Source organism: Chelonia mydas, chromosome 1 (assembly GCF_015237465.2).
Source record: "Chelonia mydas isolate rCheMyd1 chromosome 1, rCheMyd1.pri.v2, whole genome shotgun sequence".
Classification (NCBI taxonomy): domain Eukaryota; kingdom Metazoa; phylum Chordata; order Testudines; family Cheloniidae; genus Chelonia; species Chelonia mydas.
Window position 1 is genome coordinate 247,068,527 of NC_057849.1, and position 21,923 is coordinate 247,090,449.

At 43.1% G+C, this 21,923-nt stretch overlaps 1 protein-coding gene across 3 annotated transcripts in view; it reads right to left on the minus strand.

Moving 5' to 3' along the window:
* Positions 1-7,987: 7,987 nt before the first annotated feature.
* The window catches only part of HIPK2 (homeodomain interacting protein kinase 2), a 187,845-nt gene continuing 173,909 nt past the window's right edge, over positions 7,988-21,923 (minus strand). For 2 of the 3 annotated variants that reach the window (XM_037879390.2, XM_027834451.3), the window contains exons 14-15: positions 21,224-21,384; positions 7,988-18,110 (exon numbers count right to left, since the gene is read on the minus strand). In XM_037879390.2, the coding sequence (XP_037735318.1) occupies positions 17,643-18,110; positions 21,224-21,384 (629 nt within the window). In that variant the 3' untranslated portion in view covers positions 7,988-17,642. The remainder of the gene's footprint in view (positions 18,111-21,223; positions 21,385-21,923) is intronic. The other variant, XR_005222447.2, reaches the window with a different exon arrangement.

Below are 21,923 nucleotides of genomic sequence, written 5' to 3' on the forward strand. Positions count from 1 at the left end.
TTCTAATTACATTTTTATACTTCATTTGCCAGAGTTTATGTTCCTTTCTATTTTCCTCACTAGGCTTTAACTTTCACTTTTTAAAGGATGCCTTTTTGTCTCTCACTGCTTCTTGTACTTCGTTGTTTAGCCAGGGTGGCACTTTTTTGGTTCGCTTACTATATTTTTTAATTTGGGATATACACTTAAGCTGAGCCTCTATTATGGTGTCTTTTAAAAGTTTCCATGCAGCTTGCAGGGGTTTCACTCTAGTCACTGTACCTTTTAATTTCTGTTAACTAACTTCCTCATTTTTGATTTGACCCCCTTTCTGAAATTAAATGCTACAGTGTTGGGCTGCTGTGGTGTTTTCCCTGCCACAGGGATGTTAAATTTAATTATAAAAATTTAATTATGATGGTCACTATTACCAAGCAGTCCAGCTATATTCACCTCTTGGATCATATCCTGTGCTGCCCTTAGGACTAAATCAAGAATTGCCCTCTCCTCTTGTGGGTTCCAGGACCAGCTGCTCCAAGCAGCAGTAATTTAAGGTGTCAAGAAACTTTATTTCTGCATCCCATCCTGAGGTGACATGTACCCAGTCAATATGGGGATAGTTGAAATCCCCCATTAATATTGATTTTTTTTATTTTTATAGCTTCTTTAATCTCCCTGAGCATTTCACAGTCACTATCACCATCCTGGTCAGGTGGTCGGTAATATATCCCTACTTCTATATTCTTATTATTCAAGCATGGCATTACTATCCATAGAGATTCTATGGTACAGTTTGGTTCATTTAAGATTTTTACTTCATTTGACTCTATGCTTACTTTCATATATAGTGCCACTCCCACCAGGACAAACTGTTCTGTCCTTCCAATATATTTTGTACCCTGGTATTACTGTGTCCCATTGAGTATCCTCATTCCACAAGTTTCAGTGATGGCTGTTATATCAATATCCTCATTTAATACGAGGCATTCTAGTTCACCCATCTTATTATTTAGACTTCTAGCATTTGTATTATAAGCTCTTTAAAAACTTGTCACTTTTTAGCTGTCTGCCATTACATGATGTAATTGAATGGGACTCTTTTTCATTTAACTGTTTCTCATCAGATCCTACCTGTATTTTATCATCTTCCATCCTCTCCTCCTTACTAGGACATAGAGAATCTCCATTAATAGATCCTCCCCTAAGGGCTGGCTCTGTCCGAACCAGGTGCTCCTCCACACGTGTCGGCTTCCCCCAGCCCTTAGTTTAAAAACTGCTCTATGACCTTTTTAATTTTATGTGCCAGCAATCCGGTTCCATTTTGGTTTAGGTGGAGCCCATCCTTCCTGTATAGGCTCCCCCTTTCCCAAAAGTTTCCCCAGTTCCTCATAAATCTAAACCCCTCCTCCCTGCCCCATCATCTCATCCACAGATTGAGACCCTGCAGTTCTGCCTGACTGGCCCTGCATAGGGAACTGGAAGCATTTCAGAGCATTTGTATTATGGTAGTGACTACAGGTCACCACCAAGATGACAGGTTCTGTCAGGGGCTCTGGAACAATTTGTACAGTGGGGGTGCTGAGAGCCATTGAACCAAACTGTAAATCCTGTATATAATGGAAACCACTTCAAGCCAGGGGGTGTGGCAGCACCCCAGTACCCCTAGATCCAGAACCTATGGGGTCTGTACACACACAGACCCTGTCCTGAAGCATTTATAACCAAAATAGAAAGTCCAGTCAAAGGGCAGAAGGGGTCACACAGACACAGAGCAGTGAAGTGACATGCGCAGGGTCACCCAGAAGGTCAGGGGCAGATCTGGGAATAGAATCCAGGTTTCCTTAGGCCCAGTCGAGAGCCCCTAAAGAGACAGGGATGTTGTTCCTGGTGGCAGCTTGGCTATTTCCAGTTTTAACTCTTTCTAACTGAAGTTTTATTTTCTGCTTGTTTATGAATTCTTTCCCCGTGTTTTTAAATTGCCCCATGTGTCTAAAGGGGATTTGCGTTTTATAACAGGGCTCCATCAATGTGTTTTTGAAATACACAGTGCTAGGGTGGTTCTCTTTTTACAACTTTTTTCTGTGACATTGCACTTCGCAATTTCTGCAAATTTGTAAATAAAAGGGGAAAGAAAACGACCCTTTTGTGTTTAACAAGCTCACAAAGCAGCGCAATTGCGCTTGTTTTAATGGAACTGAAGGGTATAGTCCCTGCATGACTGTCTGCTAGACCTGGATTGCATCAGAGATGTATGTGTCTGAGTAAGTTCCGAATGTCTGTTTTCAAAACAAGCTGATGTTAAGCATGTTTAAAACAGCTGGCATTTGTTATTACTAGGCCTTGTTACTGGACTAATATGCAACACGCAGTCAGGCTAATAATTCACACTGTTAAAGAATACGGTGTCCAGGGTCTGTCGTGGTCCTCATGAGTCAGCTTGACGTTTGCAGGCAATGTGGTGACACTGCTTTGGAACAGTCTCCCACTCCTGAACTGGACTGACGCCAGGAGGTTTCAGACACTGATAGCACAGACCCTGATGTACAGTGCAGTCAGGGAGCTCCTAAATTCTAGAGTTATTGCACACTATTTACACAACAACCTCACAGCAGAAAACAGAAAAGCAAGCTGCATGACAGAAAAACGCTGACCTAGGCATACTGGCTCTGGGCTGACTAGAATAATAAGCTGGATCTAGCTGCACAATCAGAAAGCAAAGGATTAGAGTTTAAAAGCTTTGTAACTGGGTGTCCAAAGCGACGTTCCTAACCCCATAATTGGAAACCAAAAGGGAAGGAGCCTAATTTTCAAAGGTGTTGAGCACCTAGAATGTTACTTGAAGCCCGTAGGAGCTGAGAGTGCTCAGCACTTACGAAAATCAGGCCACTTCTGTTGAGATGAATTTAGGAGCGGAACTTTAGACACCCAGCTTTAAAAATATTGGCCTCTGTCTTTAAAGCATCATTTCATGCTAATCTTTCTGTCACTTCCATGTGCATGCGTGAGTGCACGTGGCCTAGGGTTGCCAAATTTCTAATCGCACAAAATGGAACACCCTCTCCCTGCCCCCATCCCCTCCCCTGCCCCTTCTCTGAGGACCTGCTCACTCAATCCCCCTCTTCCCTCTGTTGCTTGCTCGCTCTCCCCCACCCTCACTCACATGCTCATTTTCACCAGGCTAGGGCAGGGGGTTGAGGTGCAGGAGTGGGTGAGGGCTCCAGCTGGGGGTGCGGGCTCCAGGGTGGGGCCAGAAATGAGGGGTTCAAGGTGTGGTAGGGGGCTCTGAGCTGGGGGTTGTGATGCAAGGGGGGGTGAGGGCTCTGGCTAGGGGTGGGTATGAGGGGCTTGGGTTCAGGAAAGGGTTCCAGGCTAGGGCTGAGGAGTTTGGAGTGCAGAAAGGGGTATGGGGTGCAGGATCTGGGTGGCACTTACCTCGAATGGCTCTCTAGAAGTGACCAGCATGTCTCTCCAGCTCCTAGGTGGAGGGGCGGCCAGGGGGCTCTTCACACTGCCTCTGTCCACAGGCGCTGCCCCTGCAGCTCTCACTGGCTGAAGTTCTCAGCCAATGGGAGCTGCAGAGCCTGTGTTTGGGGCGGGGGCAGCATGTGGAGCCCCCTGGTTGCCCCTATGCTTTGCAGTCAAGGAACTTGTCCAGTGTTACCTCTAATTTTTTCCATCCATGTGTGGAATGAATTTTGTTATGTGCACCATATCGAGGTAATGTGCGGATGTGCACTATCAGTAGAAACAAAAAAACCAAGATATAATATATATATTTTTAAAATTACCATAGGGATAATTACTCCAGCCAGGGTAGGTTAGGCATTTTAGAACTCACTACTCAAAGAATTAAATTTAAGCGTAAGAGAGAAATAAAAATTATGAAATGCATAGACCAGTTAAAAAACTAAAATAACACACTTTGAAAGAAGTATCAAGAAGTAACAACAACAACAATACATGTATGTGTTGGGAGGTGAGTATGAATGTGTGTGTGTGCGCGTGTGAGACAGAGATGCGTGTTCCCCCTTTAAGTATGCTGCCCCACTTTATGTACACTGCCCTTTTAAGTAGATCAGCACGTTCAGACGCAACAGCAGCTGCCAGGAAGCTCCCTCCATCTAGGCCTGTCGTGTCCTCTCCCCCCACCACCTCCCCGCTCTGTGGAGATGGGGTACAGAGGTGGAGGGAGAGGTATACCCTGACATCAGCGCCCCTCTTGTCCTTCCCCTTTGCCCCCCCCACACTGCACAGCAAGCAGGAGGCTTCCAGGAGCAGCTCCAAGGCAGAGGGCAGGAGCAATGCGGAAGTGGGGGGAGGGACACCTGAACTGCGTGGCACTTGATAGCCTGCTGGGAGGCCGCCCAGCCATGCAGCTTAGAGGGAACTGAGGACTCGTCGCCGCTTCTGGGGAGCTGCACGGAGCCAGGAAGAGAGCATGCCAGCCCTGCACTAACCAGACTTTTAACAGCCCGGTCGGTGGTGCTGACCGGAACCGCTAGGGTCCCTTTTCAACCAGGCTCTCCAGTCAAAAACTGGACACCTTGCAACCCTAGCACGTGCATGTGTGTACACGCACCTCCTTCTGTCTTTGGAGAAAACCTTTTGCACCCTGAATAAACCAGCTTTGCATGGGAGTAGCGGGATAGACTCTTCCCAGTCTGAAAAGCACCTGACCAGCACAGTATTACAGTCCCTGGGTTATACAGCAACAGCTTCACAGCTTGTAACTCCCTCACAGCATCGGTTGCAGTGGATCCAGGTAGTTTATGGACCCAAGCTCCACTTCTCTGGCTCACCCATACGTCACCTCCTCTATGGTGCCATAGAGGGAGCCATTGCTGAGCACTACTCAGTTGTGTGTTGGGGATATCTCCAAGCTCCTGCACGGCCTTCCCTTTGCACAGTACAAACATGGTGGTCCCTATGCATTCTGGGCTTTCCACATCCCTGACCCAGCACAGCACACACACTGGGAGGAGGGAGATCAAGTCAGGATCAATTCCTGATAGAAATAATGGGTGAAATCCTGTCTCCTTGGAAGTGAACGGCAAAACTCCCATTGACTTCAACAGGGTCAGAATTTCAGCCAGTGAACGTTAAATAAACCTAGGCACACACAAATTGAGATGAGAGCAAGTTACTGATCAGAACACAAGCCTGGGAAATTAAACCCAAGATATCCTTATGCCCTGGTGCTAGGAAGTCTACAGACCAAATTTGGGTCTTTGTTCTTTGTCCTTTAAGGACACTTTCAGCCTTTTGTCTGTAAGTTATAAACTCATTGGTCTTTTCCTCCCTGCCATCCCAAGAGTCATGAAAAGGTGCATTCAAGGTATTCCTGCTGAGCTATGGAAATTAGTTTCCCTCTGGGAACAACTGATCAAAAAAAAAAAAATCACACTCCTAGACTCCAATGCATTTTAATCCTATTTATGTCTCCAACAATGAAATTAAAATTTTTTAAAATTACACAAGTATGTTTTATTAAAACAAATATTAAAGTTACAATGTAAATAGGGAGCAACTCTGTGTTCGTTAATGGAGTTACTCTGGATTTACATCCATGTAACTGAGATCAGAATCTGCCCCGGTAAGTCTCTTCTTTAAGACCCCAATCCAGTAAACCATCCCCGTTCACAAAGCATTTAGGTACATGCTTAACTTTAAGTACATGCTTTTAAATCCCATGCACAAGTTTCAAGGTAAGGGGATAGGGATAGACTTGCTTTAATTGCTTTGCTGCAACAGAATCTACCCCAGTAAAAGGCAGCTGGTAGAATGATGCTGTGAGCTCCTGTCGCTCACCTGCTCCAACAGCTACCGATAAGATGACAAAAGCTATACCACTCATTTGATGCTCTAGACAGAAAATCTCTGAGATAGAATGTTGTCCTAGGGTCAGCTGGGAAAATGAGAGTCTTGGCTTTGCCCCAAAACATTTATTGTGGATAAACACCTTTTGTGTCACCTCAGGATTTATTTAGGAGCTCAAGACCACTGACCTTTGGTGTTGTACAATTCCAGGGACATTATCTGTTAAACCCGTTGATCAGATGCATATGGCAAGGCAGATAAGCACCCCCCAGGAGAGGCCAGAGTATACAACACTAAAATTTACTTAAAGAAGCCACTAGCTAGAATATGTAGCCTGACAAAACTAAACAAATTTGGAGGCAAGGAAACCCAAGAGCCTCAAAAAATCAACCCCCATATCAAGGAAATGGCACCAACCCCAACAGGTGGGTTTTGTACTGTAACAGGTTGTTGAGGGGACACGGATTGATCTCCTCCAGGATGATGTTTTGCAATAGAGAACCTTTTACGGAACAAATCCTGCCGCCAGGCTGCTCCTTAATGAAGCTAGAGATGAAATCTGACCCAGCCCAGATGTCAGATATTGGTGGGCAGCAGCTTTAGGAGAGATGTGATCACTCAAATGTTTTATAGTCTGGACGATCTCTTTAATGTGAAGCTGTAACTCCCTAGAGAGGGGAGAGGAATAAAATGCAGTTCACCGGCAACAAAGAGAAGAACCAAAATTGTGACTAATTCTAACTACCACAGACCAATAAGAATAATATAAAGTGCCTGGGAACTAGAGAAGGATTTGAATCCAAACCTCAGATCTGAGCACCCCCTCACATTTTGGTGAAGCTTAGATCTGCTTAGATTTGGTGACGCTTGAGCTCAGTGCACTACTACTGAAGATCATATTTATCTAACTTGTCTTGCAAATCTAAAAACTGTCACTTAAAAAAAACCATTTCCCTTTGAAGTTAGTCTTTTCCAAAGACTTCCAAGGGCTGTTAAAAAGCAACCACCCACCCAACCAACCCTTCCCCCCCCCCATATAATATTCACACCTAATCCTAGCCAGTGGGAAGACAGGCAGACAGACATGGACTTTGCAGTGACTTAAAACAGTTTAATGTAATTCCAAGACAAAGTGTGATTACATTTCTACACATATACAATATGCATATGTGAGTTTACAAATTCTGATTAATAACTCGTTTCACCTCAGAGACCGAAAAAATGATCAAAAAGAAACCGTGAATAACAAGCTATAACATAGTTCACCACAACGGGACCTCCTTTCTCACCCTACGGTTAGTAATATTACAATTAAAATAACTATATTCTTCTATAATGTATTTTCTGTTAAAATCATCTCATAAATTTACAATGCTATTATTAGTTTCCAAGACTAATATAAATTCACTCCATTTTTCTACAACGAAAATGATTATTAATTAGAAGCACACAACGTCATGATGAAAAACACAAGCATTTTTTTTTAGTAGCAAGAACTTGATTGGTTAAGAATTAGTTTTCTTGTAAAACATTCTAAAGCCAAGTAAAATATCCATTCTTATAACATACCTATAAGATGAGCCTAAGGAATAGGTTACATATAGGTCTACAACACATCAGTTTGTTTGTTTTTTAAAAAAGAAGAAATACATATTTACCAAAAAAAAAAAAGGGTGGGGGAAAAAGAAAAAGACAAAAAGGGAAAAGAAAAAAAGAGGGACAATTCACATAGGAAAAAAGCAGTACACAAGAAAATACTGTTGCATACAATTTTCACAAAGATTAACACTCATATTACAGAAACCGTACAGTGGAGGAACACAACGGATCAGGGCTTTCATGGGGTTACTGGGCTGAGATGACACTGTAGAGAAAGAACCATCCAAGATTCTGGGTGGGGGCCAGAGGGCATCTTTTCCCTTGCATTTTTTACAACATTTTCATGTTTTTTTTCCTCTCTTCTTCTTTACAATTCTGGCACAGCGTATGCTAACTTCCACTTTCCATCTAGAGTACATTGGGTTTGTGGACAGTCAAAAGATATAAAACATTTTCTCACTTTCCCCTTTTTATAAGAGGATTTCACTATTTAGAAAAACTGTTTCACCTCTTCGTTTTAGTTAGCTACCCTCGTCTAGACTCTTCAACTTCCAAGATACCCTTTTCTTTCTTTCTTTCTTTCTCTCTCTCGCTCTCTCTCTCTCTCTCTCTCACTCTCCTTTTAATAAAGCTATTCATTACACTTCCTCTCCTCTCAGAAATTTGGTTTGGTATAGAATATACAAGCTACATTCCAATTCTGTGCAAGTAGAATCTGATACCCCCAAAATGCCTTGTTTACTTTGTTGGTGAAACACATGGGATGAGCAGATACTTTCTACATCTGAAATGGCTGTGCCCTGGAATAGCCATGGAAGTATCATTTTAAGAATATGAAAACCAAAACCAAACAAATAAGGAATAAAGAAAAAAAAAAGACAGAAGTGTTGTATGTAACCACCAAATGTGGAAGCATTGAAGAATGTTTTATTTCCTTTTTGAGGACAGAAGTGCTATATGTAACCATTCAGATTGTAAGGGATGTGCATTGCCAGTATTAGAAACCCCTTCTTGCTTTACAAGTTCCAAGCCAAAGTATTTAAAAAACTCTGTAGCTCCTTCAACCAAACGAGCTGGTATTTCCAGGACTGGCTCGTGCCACAACGAGGCAGAACAGGCTGTTGCTGAGGACAGCAAAATGGTTAGTGGCTGTTGATTCTGTGACTGTGGCCTGTTAGGGGGTGGACATTTTCCAGTTTGCCCAAGGGCTGCTAACAGTCCTCGATTTAGTTCACCAAATGGCAACCCCAGTCATGGTAAGTTATCGCTTTGGTAATGTGAGTTACAGTGAGGGTACCTGGCACTGAATGGAGTTACTGGAGGGGCTAGGGACCAATTCTGCTCCCATTGAAGTCAATGGGAAGTTCGGACACTGATTTTACCAGCAGCAGCACAGGGGCCTAACTGTAAAGTATCACTGTTGTTTTCTAGTAACTTCATTCAACTGCCAAGATCAACAGTGCAGCTGTGTCAGGCCTCACTGAAAGATGCAAGGAGCTTTGCTGAGATTACCTGAGCGCCACGACTGAAGCTCAGTATTTCAGACAGATTTTTTTTAAAATGCCAATTCAGGTACTTTTATTATCTAAAAGTACCACTTTGCCCAGCGAGACATTGACACGGTGTTCAATGGTTACCCAACTGAAAGAAAACAAAGACAAAACTAAACAGATACTCATGGTGAAGTGAGACTGAAAAAAAAAGAAGAGGTTACATCAAAATGCAAAATATACGACAACCTATAACAACGAAACAACACCAAAGGGTACCACCGTTCGCTAATAAAGTTTACAGAGAGATGGTCAGTGGACTTTGTAGTTAGTTCACTGGTTCAAAATGTTTCTAGGGTGGAGTCACTTGTATAAAGGGATGAACAGAATGAAGGCCAAATTACAGCATTGCCTCTCTGAGTGGCTGTCACACAAAAAAAACAACAACCAACAATCCCAAAACAAAATAGGGATTCACTAGTTCAGGAATCAATAGTTCAGCTAATGAGTTATGAACAAAACAATACAGCCCTTCCTTTGAATATCCTTCTCTCTCATTATACAGGTATCTTCATCCAGGTTATGGTCCTACAGAGGATAGTTGATTTGGAAGTATTGTGCTCCATGCTTCAACCCAAGGAATTTCATTAAAGTTTGTTATTAAAAAATAAATAGCTCATGTATTGGACTATACTTCAGTATGTGTGGAGCGGTTTTTTTAACCATACTTTGGAATAAGGTAGATTCTTTGATCAGAACTCACTTTCCAATACTATGTTATATCTCAAAACAGAATATACATAATAAAGACACACCTGCTCTTTTCTGTTTTAAAAGGGCAAAATTAAAAAATAGAGGCAGCTGTATTGAGTTTTTGAAGGTGTCATTTACAAACAGAAATTTCCCTTAAAAAGTACCAGTTTAAATGTAAACTATAAAACACTGTAATAACTATAAAATGTAGCCAGAAAACTGTTTAAGTAGCCACAGTCTGTTATTCAGTTCATATTGGTTTAAAATGTGACTCATTAAATAACTTCTAGAAGGCCAAAGCATTTTACAGTAGCTATAAACATATATACTTACATGTGCATTTTCACAATTGATTACAATACATAAAAGAGTAATCTATTCCTTGGTTTCTTTTGTTTTAAAGAATCACGGTCTTCAGAATTCATTCAAGCAACAATGACCAGGGTGGGCATTTATCATTATTCCGCCCATACAAAGTTTATAGTCTTTGAAACCCAAGTTCAAGCTGGCTACATGTTTTCAAAAAGGCTAAAACCAGGATGAATGCCCACATTTGAGGTAATTATTGCCATTAGGTCACAGTTTGTGTAATATAAGTGTATCTAAATCCTTCTTTAAAAAACGGAAGGTATTCCACCATAGCGCCAGAATACCTTTGCAACCAATCAGAATCCAGAATCCTGATCAGATGGGTTTGCTTCCAATGGAGTCAATGAGTTCTAGAACAGTAGAACACATATAGACCAACCTAGAATCCAGGCAAACAAGCCTCGGACCAATCGACAAGGATGAATTAAGAAACAAAATATAACAAAACCCTAAGAGGTGCCATGTGGCTGATGAACAGCATTTCTGATCAGAATTCCAGACCAAAGCTTTTCTAACTTACTTACTCCTTTCCAATCAATTCACTGGAAAAAAAAATCAATATCATGTCTGCATTATCATCAACTCCATGCCAGCACTGCAAAAGCTCCTTGGCTATGTTCTGAAAGTGGGATAAGCTTTTCTTTTGCTCTCAGCATTGCTGTCCATCTCTTTCCGTCTCAAAGAGGAAACCTTTCGATTTTTATTTGTATTTATTTTTTTTAAGAAAGAAAGAAAAAAAAAAGTCCCTGGCTGTCAGACCCACACACAAGTATTTACAAGATCTATGTGAATCTGCACATAATTCCCCCTACAGCTAAAGACTTAAGATCAGAGATGTCACAATATTTATCAGTGCAGTAAAAAATATCATTTTTGGAAAAAATATACCTTTAGTATTGCCTTTCTTGGATTAACTATGACAAGCAAAAGATTAAAAACAAAAACTTTACCTTCATACGCACATGAAGAGTCTGTTATAGCAGCACTGCTAAAACTGGAAGGACAAGCTAACCCGTACGTGAGAAATGTAAATTTCAATCTGATTCTATAAAGGTAGAAAGCAAAGCCTCATAGTATGCTTCGTAAGACTCCTGAAAAGTTAAGCTAATTCCCCATTCAGATTTCACACTTGATGCAAAACGTGTGTTTCCTTCTCCTATGAGAGCAACTTGTGTTTGCTGAGACCAGTCTTTGTCTGCTTATCTAGATCTGGATCCTGCAAACATTTACATACCTGAGCAACTTTACACACGTGAGTGATTCCAGTAACGCTCTGGGACCAAAGTGGAGGAAAGTTATTCACGGGCATAAGCACCTGCAGGACTGAGTTCCAAATTAGCCATCTGGTCTGAACTCTAACCCTGCAGTGACACTGCCTAATGCAATCAAGTAGCTTCAGGGCTGGGCAGGGCTGCAGCCTCTGGGTGGCAACAGACCATAATGGCAAACTTTGAAGGGCTGGCATCACAGCATCTAGTGGTGACATACTATGTACCTGGAACACAGGGCAGGCAGCATGGGCTGGACCTATTCTTAAAGACAATACTACAGCAACGAGCCAAGACACTATAGCTTACAGTAGTGTGACAAACATTTGTGACCTTTGCTGTAAAATAGTGTGTAGAAAGGGTATTTTGCTCAACGCGACTGATAGTCTTAACTTGGTCTACATGCAGGCAAAATTCCCATTGGCTTCAAAGGGAGCTCTGCCAGAGTATGACAGCATGTGGACTCAAAGACTGGATGCACAGGGCTCAGTCCCATTTTCCTTTCTCTAAGAACTGAGGCCTTAAATGCAGAGGAACTAAAGTGATCCTAATGCACCGGACCAGACTCCAGAGAGGGAATTTGGAGGACTCCACACATCATGCACATTGCAAAGCAGTTATCGTCAGAGGCTGTCTCTACAGTAGTGCAGAGGAGATCTGGGGATCAGTGGGTCCACAACTGCAGATCCACTGACCTAAACCTCCACACGGGGGAAGGGGAACACAGCGGGTACAGATGCTACTGCAGCCCATGGCCTGAGTCACACTGGTGCTTTGCACCCTGTCAGGGAAGGAGAGGATTATTTCTCCCAGTGGCTGCAGAACTCCCCGAACAAGGAACATTTAGTCAGACCCTGCACTCACAGGTCCAGAACTTGGCCCGTAAGCAGCACTTCATACCCCTTTGCTGGGCTGATTGCCAACCCATGGCAAACCTGCACACACTTCCACAAACACTTCTTCTGCATTTGCCCAACTTTGCAGAGGTTTCGTCATGACAGGAGCTACAGCATTGCACTGACACACAGAGATTGCAAACGGAGTCCTAAAGCAGGAGAGTTAAACGCTACAGAAGCACGGGGAGCTTACGGAAGCTTATTCCCATTACACAGTTCACAATTTCAACACCACATTGTTGCCAGTGATAAGATACATTGTAATTATTATGAATAATAATAACAACAACAACAACAGTGAGAGAAACATAATGGTTTTGATGTCCCCTAAAGTTTAGGATAGCAGCAATATTTTAGTGTGACTGAATTTCTCCACTCAAGAAGCTAGCTAATCAAAACATAAACGAGTGACAGAAACAGAAAGAAACGAAATGAAAAGAAAAGGAAAGAAAGAAAGAATTCCATAGCATGTCATTATTGCCTGACAGTCAGGACCTGTGACTTAATTCTGTATCTGTAATGGGTAGGGTCTCTTTCTCTCTTTATTTAAATTTCTTTATGAAGCTTCTTTGGTTAAAGAAAGACATGGGGTTTTATCTTCCCTTCTGGTTTGGTAATGGAATTTCTTTCAAACCATATTCGGAGGCATAATCCCTTGAGAATATAAAAAAGAAGTATGACAGAAACAGAAGCGTCCCTTTGCTGGAATGTTTCTTGACAGAACTATTATGGAGCGTGAGGGAGTAAAAATCTCCCCAGAGGGTCAAATGCAGCCCCGGTATAAGCAGGTGCAACTCCACTGAGGGGAATGCAATTGTAGTTGCTTCTTCAAACAGCTGGATTTGGCCCAGTCTACACTGAGAAAAGTTCTAGCTCGTCCATTATCCTGTTTCATTCTGCTCAAGGTAACTAGTCCCTCCACCTCTCTGTATATTCTGGTTTCATAGCAGCACTTTGAATGTCCAGCTCTAAGAGAGGCAATGTCTGTTCACCTCTCCTGTTTCCAGCATCAGACGAAAGCAAGACACTGTGATGGGGAAAGGGGTCACTGCCAACCAGGAACCACCGGTAATACTTCCAGTACTGAACCATTCGCCTTCCACCTCAAGTTTCCAAGCAGTTTGCTCCACACACACAAAGAAACCCAAGCTCATTCCAAAACACATCAATCCTATTTTCAACTCCAAAGGTCTCTGCAAGCTAAATAATTCAGCTATTGTTACTTGTGTAGCTCCAACCGTGTGCCTGCCAAGAATTTAGCTCCTCTACTAACATTGTCTCCCCTCTGTCTGGGTAATAGTACTGCCCTTACCATATTATATTTTCAGAGAGAGAGAGAGAGAGAGGGAAAGGCATTTTTTTGTGTCTCCCTAGCCAGCAGAAAACTCAGTCCTCACTTAGCATTGCAACATAAACACAATACTACGGATACATCGTTCATCCTTATTACAACCCCTTCCAGCAACGCTGCCTCTGACTGCGCTGGGATCAGAACCATAGCTAGCCCAACTCTGCTCTCAGCACGAACAGGACCAACAACTGCCCCTTCCACTTTGCAATGCATTCCTTCACACCACAGAATGCACCGTCGTAAGCTCTGTCACCCTATTGCCACAGAAATCAGATTCGTGCGTAGTGGAAGAACGAGACAGACCTGGACGCAGGCAAAACATAATAAATAAATCAAACATTCTGGTAAGTGAGATTAAAACCAACCCTTCCTCTCTTCCCTGCTTTATTGGCCCCAAATATAGTGATGCACGTAAGCAAATATTTTGACTTTAAGCATGTGCTTAAAGTCCATCCTTATTCAGCAAAGCACTCAAGCGTGTGATTAAATGTGCTGCTGAATTAGGCCTCTACACAGACTCTACACCCACAGCTCTAATAAGGGTGGGAGATGTAACTGAAAACATAATTCCATACAACAAAAAAGCTTAATAAAATTTCATAAGTAATAATTAAAAGACCAGCTATATCAAGGAGGAAGAAACACGAGCCAAATATCTTGGCCATATGGACACACCTTTAGTCTTCAGAAATGGTAGAACAGGACAGGTACCTTGCTATTCCTGCTGCTTGGTTTTAACAAGCTAATATCTTCAGTGTCTGCCAGTGTTGTTTATCCAGTGACTGGACTGGGGATCACATTCTTTCCTCCATTCGGGTTCTCTCATTCAGAGCTTGGAGGGTAGATAGGGCACCTTCTGAGGAGCCAACCATTTGTTTGCCCCTCTGGGAAACTGAGCTCTAATACTTAGCCCCAGCTTGGGTTAATTAAAGGGCTTATGGGGACATGGCCTGGTCTTGGTCTCATACAAGTGCCTCAGCAAACATTAGCTGCTACAATGTGATGGTGAGTTGGACCTTATGGACCCAGGGCCCTCATGCTCTTTTAATCCAGCCCTGCTGCTAGAAAATGACGTGGGTTGCTGTTTGGTCTCTGCCTCCAACGGAAAGTTTCTGGCATTCTGCTGAAATGCAGGGGTGCCATGTGGGATAATGTTCCATCCCTAAAGGACAAGTCCTCATGGCATGTCCCTTCCCTGATCCCTCTATGCTCTCTACAGTTTGTCTTCTCAGAACAAAACTATCTTCCTCTCTTCCTGCAGTTCTCACAGGCACAGCAACCCCTCTGATGCCACTGATGAAGAGAAACTATTCATAATAAAATTAACAAAACAACATCAATAATAATACTAAGAGAAAAATAACACAAAGATGCAGGAATGCGTGTGCAATTAAAACCCAGAGTAAAATATAATAATAAAATAATAATAATAATAATCAGAACAATCATACAGTAAAATAACAATATTATTCCTTTTAATGACACAAGCAGCATGATGCTTTCATTCCTGAACCAATGGGACATGAGAGGAATGCAACGGAAACGTACAGGGAGAATAGGGAATTTCCTGGCTTTGATAAATGGGAAAGTGTGGTCTTTTTAAAGGAAGAATGTAAGGTGCATGGACTGCTGAGAGATCAGATTCTGATTTACATTATATTTAGTGGGAGCGAGGGAGAGATGGTAAAATAAAACAGTGCAAGGATAGCTTATGAATCTGAAATGGCAAACATGAGGGATACTTGATGGTTTGCCAAAATAAAATAATCTTGCCCAATCTATGCATACTGAGATCCCTTCCTTCTTCAAGGCTGGACAAATGCTCATGATCAGATATTACAGCTGTGCTTGTCTGTCTTGCCAGTTTCTCTCGAGAGAGAGACCTTTTCCTTAACTCCATCCACGGGATCCATCCCTCTTCACTCTGCCAATTGACCTGCCATTCTCTAGCATCTTGCAGTAAACCTTGAAACACTCCTTGCTCTCGGTTTAGGTAGATCTATAGTGGCACTGAGTGGCCATGCAGACCTAATCTTTGATGGGAACACGCCACCAAACCTTCTTCTTCTTAGGCTCTCCTCCCCTTCCTGCCACAAGTACATATGAAATTCTAAGTATTGATGCAATGGTGCGCCCATTTTTATCACCTTTTCTCTCTTAACCCTCTCAGCTATAAGAAAATCTCTCTTTGGAAACCTACCCGAAAACAAGACTGTTTAGAGTTCCTTTGAAGCGGAGGATCCAGAGCAAGAATTTTTTCACCAAGTTCAAACAGCATTCTACTACAGCTTTTATACAAATGGGATGAGTGAGGGGAAAGAACACAGTCAGAACTACATTACAACGGGTAGGGCCTTGATGTCTCAAAATTTTCTCTTTTCACTCAGGAAACCTGAGTTTAACTCTCTAGACTGAATTCTCTCATTCTCTTGCTTTCTTTTCCCCCCATCTATGGAATTCTACTGGAAGTGTCCTTAAGCATTCCCCCTCTGATGGATCAAATCCCCATTCCCCCTTCTCTCTGACATAGTACTCAGGCAATGTAACGCTCTAGATGTTTGTAAAGCAAGGATGGGAGGAATCTGTTCTTCTAATCCTCTAAGAATGTTAGCAAACAGCAGAATGAGAATTAAACTACTGATAGGGAAATTTTTATTCCCAAAGGGAAAAAAAAAACCCAGACCCACAAACAAAACCTTTGACCCTTTGGGAAGCTACATTTGGGTCTCATGACCAATCTGGTCACTTCTAGCCTGTACATTGTTAAACAGATATCTAGGGGTACGTCCTTCTAGCCCCCACAAGCCTTCCTGACCCCTGCACATCGGCAAATGACTAAAGAGTAACAACAGGGGCAGAAAAATAACCTCGAAGAAGAAAATCAACACCACCACAAAAGAAGAGCTCAGATGAAATTCTGACTAGCCTCAGTCAGTTTCTAGGAGTACCAGTGGAAGTAAACCCTTAAACCGCATCTGTAGTTCGGTAAGGCACTACAAGGGAATGATGTAAAACTAAGACTGTGACAGTTGTAATGGCTGTGCTGAGGAACACACCACAGAGAGAAGGCAGCATCAGCACGCGCGCACACACACACACACATACATACATACCTGGACAATCACATTTGTTACATGCCTATGTTATATTTTTTTTCTTTTTTTTGTTTTGTTTTGTTTTTTGTTTTTGTGCAATCACATTGAGGAATAGTCTATTGGTATCATTGAAGTTCAACACAATATAGTAAAAAGGGTGTACGTACTGTATAGTGCTACATTCTACCAAGGGGCCAGCGAAATTTTCTACTCCTACACTAAAAGAGCTGGGGATTAAAAAGAAAATTTCCAAATAAAATAAAATAAAGAAACTGAAATCTAACATACACTATTAGAGACATTTTTTAAGAATAACATTTCTCAGGGATTTATCCAGGGTGCTCACAGAAAGGGAAAAATAGCTCCAAATGCTTCTGATCTTGACAAATGGTGCGTATTCTTGTTTGTGTGTACACGTTTTAAGCGTATCAGTGCTAGGTCTGAAATTTAGAGTGATGGAACAATCCTTCCTTCCCCTCCTCTACCCCTGTCCACTCCCCTCCCTTTACCTTCCCCATGGAAAACACCTCACACACCTTTGGGTTACAGAGACCAGTGCAAAAATGGGGCATTATCCCTTTGAAATTCTGGATAAATCCCTAATCCGTAGATTTATTGGGTTAAAAACCTAATGGATTTTGTTTTAGGTGTTCTGGACAACAAATACCTAAATGTATCTCATTATCAGATTAAAATAATCTTTAAAAGTCTATTGGTGAAGTTCTCCAAAAACAGGACCCACTTTGGGTCCATCTGTTTCCCCCCCTCTAGTTTGGTGCAGAATGGTTTTGTATTTGTTTTATTTTTCTCACTCTTTTTTTTTCCTTTTTCTTTTTTTTTTTTTTAAATAAAAAGTGTAGAATTAGTTCTTTCCTTCTTTCCTTTCTCATTTCTCCCTTAAAGTCTCCTTCGTTCAAGTTTCAAGTGAGCCTCCCATTGCATTGTTTGTCATGTTCTTCAGTATAAAAACAGCCACCTCACTCCCTCTTTGCGGGTCTCTCTCTCTCGCTCTCTCATTCCAGTGTTTAGATGTAAGGGTACTGGTTGACCTTGGTGGGGCTCAGCGGGTATCCAGTGTAGACTGTGGAAGCGGGAGAAGCACTGATATAGGTCTGATGGGCAAACTGAGCCTGGTACTGACTTGGGTGGATGGTGGGTGATGGCAGAACCCGAGGGCCCATGCTGACAGGAACCTGGTGGACAATGCTGGCCGGATAAGTGGTGTGTTGCACAGCATGACGAGCAGACCCTTGGGAGGCCACCAGGTGAGCGACGGTGCCTGTGGAGCCCAGAGCAGCGGGGGCGGTGTACGTGTAGAGGTGGGGCTGGGTGGGGAGGTGAGCTGCTGCCGCCGCAGCCAGGTGGGGGTGGACCGTACCATGGCTGGGACTATTGTGTGGGAAGGAGTACGGAGCCTGAGCTATTGTTGGAGTGATGTAGGCTTGCTGTCGCCGGTGACTCCCTGTGCGATCAGTCGTGATGTGCTGCTGGGCCTGCACAAAGAGAGCACAATACAGGACAGTTAGAAGACAACAGGTTGTTCTTTTCCTCTAGGCCCTGGAGTGAGCTTCTTCCAGAGCCAAGGTGATTTCTGTGATGGTTCTCGAGGCACCCAGGAGTACAAGTCACCTTGTTAGCCCCCTGCCTCCAGGGGGGAGACCTGCTTATGCTTGAGTGGGAGTCTGCTCCCTGACACCTCCAGCCTGTTCACAATCCAAGCACTCGCCTCTGGGTTATGCCAGCCCTTCCTTTTTTCCTTGAAGGTTAACAATAGCGCACCCCAGACTCTGAGCCCCTTTGAAGCATTCCCCTGTAGAGTTCAGCTCCTTCTCCACTGAACACCCACAGAAATACCAAGTCTGCTGTCCCCAAGAGAACAGAGTGCACACCAGCTTGAATGATTCAACTCATAAGAACGGCCATACTGGGTTAGACCAAAGGCCCATCTAGCCCAGTATTCTGTCTGGTTCTTCAGAGGGGATGAACAGAACAGGATATCATCAAGTTACCTATTCCCTGTCGCCCATTTCCAGCTTCTGGCAAAACCGAGGCTAGGGACACCATCCCTGCCATCCTGGCTACTAGCCATTGACGGACCTAACCTCCATGAACTTAACTACTTCTTTTTTGAACCCTAAACTCAGGATCAGCTCCTTGTATAATACCACAGCACTGAGATATGTATATAGAAAACAACAATAAGGTTATCATCAAAGATTTGAGAGTGAGAGACAGTAAGGATAATGGAAACAAAAGGGCTACCAGGTTTCTAGAGATTAAACTTAACAGGCTAACCTTCTGTCTAAAGAATTTAACCTCCCCTCACATGACCCTTGCAGCATTTCAACCAATCAAGTTTAGTTGTGATCCCATTTTCAGGAATGCAATCACACTGCCTAATTATTTCCTAGGTGCAGATAAAGGGCTGCCTTTCTAGCCTTCTCCTTATCTCTCCCAAAGTTCATTGTCTGAACCCAGAGGCAGGATAAACCCCTGTGACTTATTCTCCAGTGCGTCACCCACTGATTTCATATGTAAATAGGGCTTCCTTTGTGTTGGCTTACAATGCTTAATTTACATGCAGACAGAGAGATAAGTCAATAAACATCTTTTGTCTGACAGAAAACCTGTCTGTCAACTCTGCCTTGATACAGATTTCAGAACATATTTCCAGTATATGGACATAACTCCTTACACAGTGTCTGTACATACATTTCACAATGTTATTAATGACCGTCATGATCCCGGCTTTCTTTTAAGACCTCACATGACATTCTTTGACAAACCAGAATGGACACACCAGGATCAGAAGATTCTGAGGGGTTTCGGGGTCACAATTTCCCATGTGTTTTTCCCCTCCTCCTCAAATCCTCAATGTCACAGTAAACTTCCCTTGGAAGTAGCAGGGTTGCACAGGGTCCCTCCAAAACCTATGTTCCATTGGTCCAACACAGCAGTTCTCCAGAGAATATTACAAGACTGCACTCCCCATTGCCTGGAAGGGCAGCTACAAGTAAGACTCCCACAACCTTGCATCGCAGTGATGCAGTAAGAATTTCTACTGTGAGATCCATGGCTAGATTCAGAGAAACCTTTTTAAAATTTGACAGTGAATTTAACACTGATGAAAGCTGCTGAACTGCAAGCCCTGGAGTCCAGCATGGGCAGAGGCAGTTGTATTGATTTATGTATTGATTTAATAACGGTGGTCTTTGCTGCTTTCACTTCCTTGGTTGGAAGCCTAACATACGCCCCCAGCAACCCTGAGCCCCAACAAATCCTTAAGACTTTCCTCTCTCAGAACTCTCATGTAATCAGCTGTAACTTCTTGAACAGAGGTAACTGCTGTTCTTGCCTTAGGAAAGAAGATATGTTCTTCCCAAACACTAGGAATTTTCTAAGCTGGTTCCTTACACTGCATGATGGTGCCAAAGCGTTTCCTCAGTCAGTTATGACTATTGTGCAATCTGGCAGTCAAAGTATTAAATAACCAAGAAAACAGGAATTAGAAAACAATTGCCAAACAAGAATGACACTGCCCCATCTTTCTTACTTCTATTTTCCAATTCTCCTTTATCATTTTCCTAAATCCTTCCTCTGTAACCTGTAGGGTCCAGAATGCTGCAGCCAAACTACACTCTCATTCTTGTAAACAGGATCCCATCATCTCCACCTTTCACCAGTTTCACTGACTTTTAATTTAGAGCTAGTCAAATTTTTTCAAACTTTCAGCTAAATTTTGAAACACGGGTTTTGCCAGAAAATATTATCATTTTTTGAACAGCTTCTCTTTTATTCAGCTCTGTATCAAAGTCAACACTGCCCTCTGAGTTCTCAGAGCTTCCCACTCCTGAAATCTTGGCATCTTTGCTGTCTCCTCCTGACTGCCATTACCTCGCAATAGAGATGAGATGGGTCTCAGATATAGTAAACTCAAAGAATATTCTTACTGAGACTGCTGGGCAGCACTGGGCTTCTCCGGCTCTTACTCAGAGACACATCTGGTACAGCCTGCTGTCACCCAACAGGGACTGCCTAAATCTTGGCCCAGATTAAGCGATCTGGAAATGGACTTCTGACTACACTACATCTCTGGCTGGCCACAATTTGTATGCCCACTCCACTTGTCACCTCTGACTGGAAATGTCTTCCACCCCGACAGCCAGTCACACCCTCCTTTCAAACCTCACTCGAAAGGTTTTGTCTTGACATCTGACTATAATTGAGATGAATCCCCACCCCTTTCGTATACCCTCCCCCTCCATTCTCCCCTATAATCAGCACACAGACCTGCCTGTCAATGTTACTTCTCTTTTCTCTCAAGGTTAAACGTTTTGACTTTTCAGATACTTTGTATGTTCAATGTATGTGCAACCCTGTGTGGTTTGTTAGCAGTGGGAATTGAACTGGGGACTTCTGGTTCTAAAAGCATGAGCCCCTCTTCTCTGTGCTAAAAGACGTAACTCTGTCCTACACACCACTAGAGGGCAAAAGAGTACTACACTGAGTGAGTGTGGGTTACATAAGGAAGATACTATGTCAAAATACACATTAGATGGCACATTTTTGTGGGGCCTACTTGCTGCCTCCTTCCCAGGTTCCTTACCTGGCTGAGATTAAGAGGCTGCTGCTGCTGGAAATGTGGTCCTGGCCGCTGCTGCCTATAGGCAATGGCTCCAGACGAGCTCCCTGAAGAGTGACCGCTGGTGGAGGTCACGATGTTGGAGGACTTGGACTTGTAGGAGGATGAATGATGACTGGTGGTGACTGTGACAGGAAAGAAAACACATTTGTTCTTAAATAATGTCTTACATCATCTAACCAGCCCTTCCCTCACTGAATAGTCTCTGGGTGGCCTGTGGAAGAAGGAGCATAAGAAAGGGTGCATTGAAAATGGCTCCTCCTAGCTATAGGAAGGTACTTACCTAACAGTACCTCTGGGAGCTCACAAACATGGGCCTGCCAGTTGCCCCCAAGGCAACAATACAAACTCCACTACGTGAATCTCTAACTGGGTTTGGAGGCTGGTTTACAGAACCCTCACGAGTGCCAGAAAGTGTTCTGCTTGGGGACTGGCAGGAGGCGAGTGGGCAGATGCTAAGGAGAGAAAGGAAAAGATAGAGGCCTGGAATGCAGAGCAAGGAAAGCCCTTAGCCTGGCCAGCCTCACTGTGAATAGGGAGGGAGAACAAGGGAGAGCCCACGCTCTGCACCTTGGTGCACAGTCTCGCAACTGCAATGTATGAAACAAAAGGACAATCACACAGCTCCGAACCCGGCGCCAGGAGGCGGGAACCACAGATGAAA